This window comes from Hemitrygon akajei, chromosome 15, assembly GCF_048418815.1.
Source record: "Hemitrygon akajei chromosome 15, sHemAka1.3, whole genome shotgun sequence".
NCBI lineage: Eukaryota > Metazoa > Chordata > Chondrichthyes > Myliobatiformes > Dasyatidae > Hemitrygon > Hemitrygon akajei.
The window spans coordinates 67934761-67939900 of NC_133138.1; the positions used below are offsets into that span (position 1 = coordinate 67934761).

General features: G+C 38.8%; 1 protein-coding gene across 1 annotated transcript; it reads right to left on the bottom strand.

Moving 5' to 3' along the window:
* Positions 1–543: 543 nt before the first annotated feature.
* Positions 544–4645, bottom strand: LOC140739608 (trace amine-associated receptor 1-like). The gene is made up of 2 exons (XM_073068013.1): positions 3343–4645; positions 544–1574 (listed from the first exon to the last, which is right to left on the bottom strand). The coding sequence occupies exon 1, from the start codon at positions 4471–4473 to the stop codon at positions 3352–3354; it is 1122 nt and encodes a 373-aa protein (XP_072924114.1). The 5' UTR covers positions 4474–4645; the 3' UTR covers positions 544–1574; positions 3343–3351.
* Positions 4646–5140: the final 495 nt, after the last annotated feature.

Sequence of the window (5140 nt, forward strand, 5' to 3'; positions counted from 1 at the left end):
GTATTTTGCACACTGATTGATCTTTCAATGATCCTATTATATTTACTGTTCTATAGATTTGCTGAGCATGTCCAGAAGAAAATGAATCTCAGTATTGTATATGGTGACATATATGTACTTTGATAATAAAATTTACTTTGAACTTTGAACTCCAGGTCACTCTTTCAATTGTTATTCAGTAGTCCTTGACAGAAGTGCACATGTAAGCAGCATATTAGTCAAGGATGGATTAAGCACAGATCTGATGCCTTCCTTAATGAACCAAGTAAGAATTTTAACATTCATATGGCATATGTCGTGCCACAAAAAAATGTATTTGTGAAAAGTATTGGAAGACAGCTGGTGTCCCTACAACTGTAATTCAAGACTTGTAGACATAAAAAGAGAAGGAAGGAATAAATTTTTGTGTAAAAAATTTACACATCTAATATTGTGTCACCCAGCGCTGTATCTAGTGTTGATGCTGTGATAGAAAATAGGCAAGACGTGAAAGATCCTTCTATATGAAAAGTTTTATTGGCCAATATAGGTCACGTCAAACATTTAAACAAAAGAAAACACAGCCAACAGCAGGAATTTCCACCATCGAGCTACCATTATAAATTTAACAAGAGTTTAACTGCCATAAATCTTGGTTTATGGCAGGTATTCCCAAACTTTTTTAAGCCATGGACCCCTACCATTGACTGAGGGATCCATGGACCCCAGGTTGGGAACCCCTGGTTTAAATTGGCTTGTGTACATTCAATCAATATTTTTCAACAATATAAATGGCACAAACATTGATACAGAAATGAGCATGTGTTAAGATGTTCAATTTATTACTTTCTTACATCTTTGTTTCATGTTTATTATCCAGGTCACCCTTGGTAACCATGGATATTTCTCCAGGCTTCAGAGCAACTTGAATTGGTCTTCCCCAGTCTTCATTTCCATCCCAGCATTCTCATTCCTCCAATATTAACTCCAAGCCTAGATGAAAATTAACACCATATATGCTCTTAATTTGAAGAGGGCATCACTATTACAGCAGTTTGGCCAGCTTCAACCAAGATCAAAAATCCTCTCAAAACTAAAGTTCTATTTGTTTTTGTAGTTAGTTGTGCTATTGGAGCCTCACAATGCCATCTGGTCATTTTAGTTCTATTTCTTGATCTTAAAATTCAGGTGAGCAAATGAGATTGAATTTTGCACAACCACTTCACGTGTATCAGAACAACATAGACCAATAATTCTGTCAGCATCGTGTAGCTGTTATTCATTGGGTCTAACAGAAACTTCAGAGTTTGATACAATTCGTCTGACATAGTTAGAGAAAGGAAATTACAAATCAACACAATAACCTCTTGGAGAAGCTCTGACAATACTATTTCTATAAATTCAAGTGAGAACTCTGCTGATACATTTGCTTCTTACAACTAGTTGAAACATTTTTCTGTTGTTATTTCCTTCACTCCTCCAATGTTAGCACAGTAATTCAGAAAGCGACTGCAAGATCAGCTTCCCAGCGTTGTTGCTGCTTCCTTTCCAATAGGATCAATGGAACATCCCAACTTATTTTTTTTTGCAGGCGGCTAGGATTTTTAAAATACAAAACAGCATGTCATTGAGGAGCAAGTATTTTATCAATTTTCTTCTTCGCAGTTAACTATTCACTTGCACAAAATTGATACAGTATACCTTGGAACAATATCTGTATTGCAAAGTTAAAAAGAATGAGTGAACTTTATATGTGATGTCCTGACTTACTACATCCAGAGGTATTGTTACATTTATAGTGCCAGCAAAGCACATGGGACAGTAGGGTGGGTAATAGGAGTTAGAAACCCCAGTTTCAATCATCCTATCATGGGCTTACATAGCTCATTCCCAACTAGCCTCAAAGTGAATATAAAAGACAAAATATGACAAGTGATCATTTTCAAACTGTAAAAGAACTTTATTCAATTAATTTTCACTATTTCTTTAGGGGCTAGTTACTGTTTTCTGGCAGCTGAGCAATTTCCAAATACTTTTTTTTATAAACACACACACAACCAATTCACTTCCCTGATGTGGTGTTCAGAGATCATGACAATCTTCCATCAGTAACCTCACAATTATCACAATCTTCCCCCAACTTGCCTTCAATAGCATAGCTTATGTTCAATCATGTGGAGAATCTGGGCTCTATTTTCTTGCATTATAAAAGGTTGTTTGGGAAGAACTTTACAAAAAAAGATTAAAATTAAGTGATGATTTGAGAGAAGAAAATGAAGTGTTTTCCATCAGAAAATGAGCACCAACAGTTAATTGGGAAAAGGGAGAAATATAATTTTAAAAATTAGAACAGTATCTGAAATGCCCTGCTTGAAAAAGGATGGCAAAGTATCAGGTTCTACTTTCAAAGGAGAACTAGATGTATACTTAAATAAGAAATACTGTGAATCTGATTAGATAGTCCTTCTACCACTGTCACGTTGGTCAGAATGGTCAGATTTTAACGTGTAAATGACCAGGGGCAATTCCTCAATTGCCCATTTAAGATGAATCACAGAAATAAATAAGGGGAAAAATGCTCCTAGAAAAGGTTTGGAATGCCTTGTCATAAGGTATAGATAAGTAGAGATGTTTGAGGCAGAGGAATATGCGAATGCTTTATCAATATAACCACAATGGTTCCGAGTCACATTAGTAAATATTCAAACGTAAACAAGTTTGGTTAAAGGGTCATCTTTTGTTTTTACGTATTGATGGTGCATTCTGGACTGGAAATAGTATTTCAAAACCATCACAGTTTACTGTCCCGTCTTTCTTTTCAACTAGCAGCCCAGCAAGTTGCATTCATAAACTATTTGAATTTATCTCAAAAAAGAAAATTGACAAAAGAGGACAAGTTAATTTTTTTTTCCAAATTCAAACTCAATTTTATCTATGCTAATGGTAACAAATTCCTTTTTCACTTTAGCATGCAGAAATTATGGAGTTTTTAAAAATCCATTTGTAGCCAAGGAGAAATATTCCTGTATGTATTCCTTTAAAAGCAAGATTTTAAGCAGATAAGACAAAATACTATATTAAGTACAAGTCATTTGGTAGCAAATTGAAGTAACAAAATAACAAAATTTCACTTTACTTCCAAATGATCATAACTACAGAATGGAAGACTTCACCTTTGACATGGCTGCTACTTATAAAGAAAACAAAACGACACCACTGAAAGCCCATGAACAATTTCCCCCAACCATTAACTTGTATCTTCTCCCAAAAAGCTAAACTGATCTTTATTAATTGAAATACATTTTCACTATAGGAAGGGCTTATTAAAGAATATTAATAAATGTCTAGTAATAACACAGCCACCTTGCCGTCTTAGTTGTGAGAAGTCCATTCCATTTTCTGTGAAAGTGTAGCAAGTTTTGTATTGAGTCTGATAGTGCTTGACAAATTGTTATTTTGGCAATCGTTGGTGAGCACCTTACAGCCAATTACCAACCCGAAAGCTCGCCTGAAAGACTTATTAAAGAAAGCATATAACAGAGGGTTGAGGGCAGAATTAAGGTAGCCCAGCCACAAAACAACTTCCACGAGAACAGGGTGCGCCTGGTAACCAAGTAAAGAGTTGGCAATGTTTGTAGTGAAGAAAGGAAGCCAGCAGAGGAGAAAGCAGCCATTGATGATACCGAGAGTTTTCGCAGCTTTCCTTTCTTTCTTCGTGGAAGTACTGTGGCGAAATCTGGTGGCGCCGGCTCCTTGGGGCCCATTTTCAATAGTGTGTGTCTGTCTGGCTTGGGTCCTGGCAACATGGAAGATCTTGGCGTATGCCGCCAACATCAGCAACATGGGAGCGTAGAAGGAGACTACCGAGGCGGAGATAGCGTAGGGGACATTGACGACGAACACACAATCGTTTGGATCGAGTTGCAGAGCGGCGAGGTCCAAACCCCGTAAATGCAAGTCCAGTAGCAACGGCACAAGCGACACCAAGCCGGGTAGAGCCCAGCAGACGAGGAGGAGGGCGGTCACTCTCTTCCGAGACATCCTGAAGCGATACCTCAGGGGGTAGCACACTGCATAATACCGATCGAAGGCAATGCAACTCAGATTCAGGATGGATGATGTGCAAAGCATCACATCCAGCACCGTGTGGATTTCACAAAAGATCTTTCCGAAGTGCCACCCGAACAGAACCTTGATCATGCTGAAAGGCATCACAATAATCCCGACGAGGAAATCTGCTGCGGCCAGGGACAGTAGGAAGGCGTTCGTTGGAGTCTGCAGTCTGGTGAAGTAGGAGATTGAGATAATTACCAAGAGGTTGCCTAGGATGGTCGCGAGAATGATTATGCCGAGAACGACGAAGAGAAGCACCTGTTCAATAACTTGCCGGGTTTCATGTGGAGCGATTCCCGAAAAGTTGCGGTGTGCGGTATTGTTATAAACAAGAGTATTTACCACCTTTGATGGTGGGCAAATACTAGCCACCGAGAACATAGTGTATTCAGCGGGAGAATTAAAACGGTTTATTCCACATATTTAGTCATCCACGCTGTTCTTATCTTAAATTCTTCCAATTAATTTCTTATTTAACCTAACGCAATCTCAAAGCGCTCTCGGCGTACTGGTTTACTCGGAACAGCCTGCGCAAGAGGTACATTCGCTTCGCCTCTATCACCTACTGGACAGATGACAGGCTGGGTTGTAAATCATTAACGTTGTGACAACTACTTATCTCTCACAGCCTGCCTCGTGTGCAACCGGCAGTTTTTGTTTTCGCTGAGTGGGACATCCAGAAGTCGGAATCACCGCCTCCCAATTAGTCCTAATCAGTACTGGCCACGCAAGACACCTGCACGTCCCGAGTGGAATGCAGGTCTATTGAGACGTGAACTTACTTCAAAAGGGTATTCGCACTCAGTAGAGAAGCCGGTTAGTATTTAGATAGACCGAAGACGCTTTACTAGAGTGAATACAAACCGATTTACAATTATTTTTTAAAAAAAACTTGTAAAGTGTTCCATTTTATGAGATTAAAAAGGTAAATTTATTCACCCGCCTGAAGAAACAATGGAACTGACAGAGTAATTTCCAGCCTTGATAAACTAATTAGAAGACAGTGAATTGGATCTGGTGAGGAGTCTCTGACCCGAAACCTGAACTT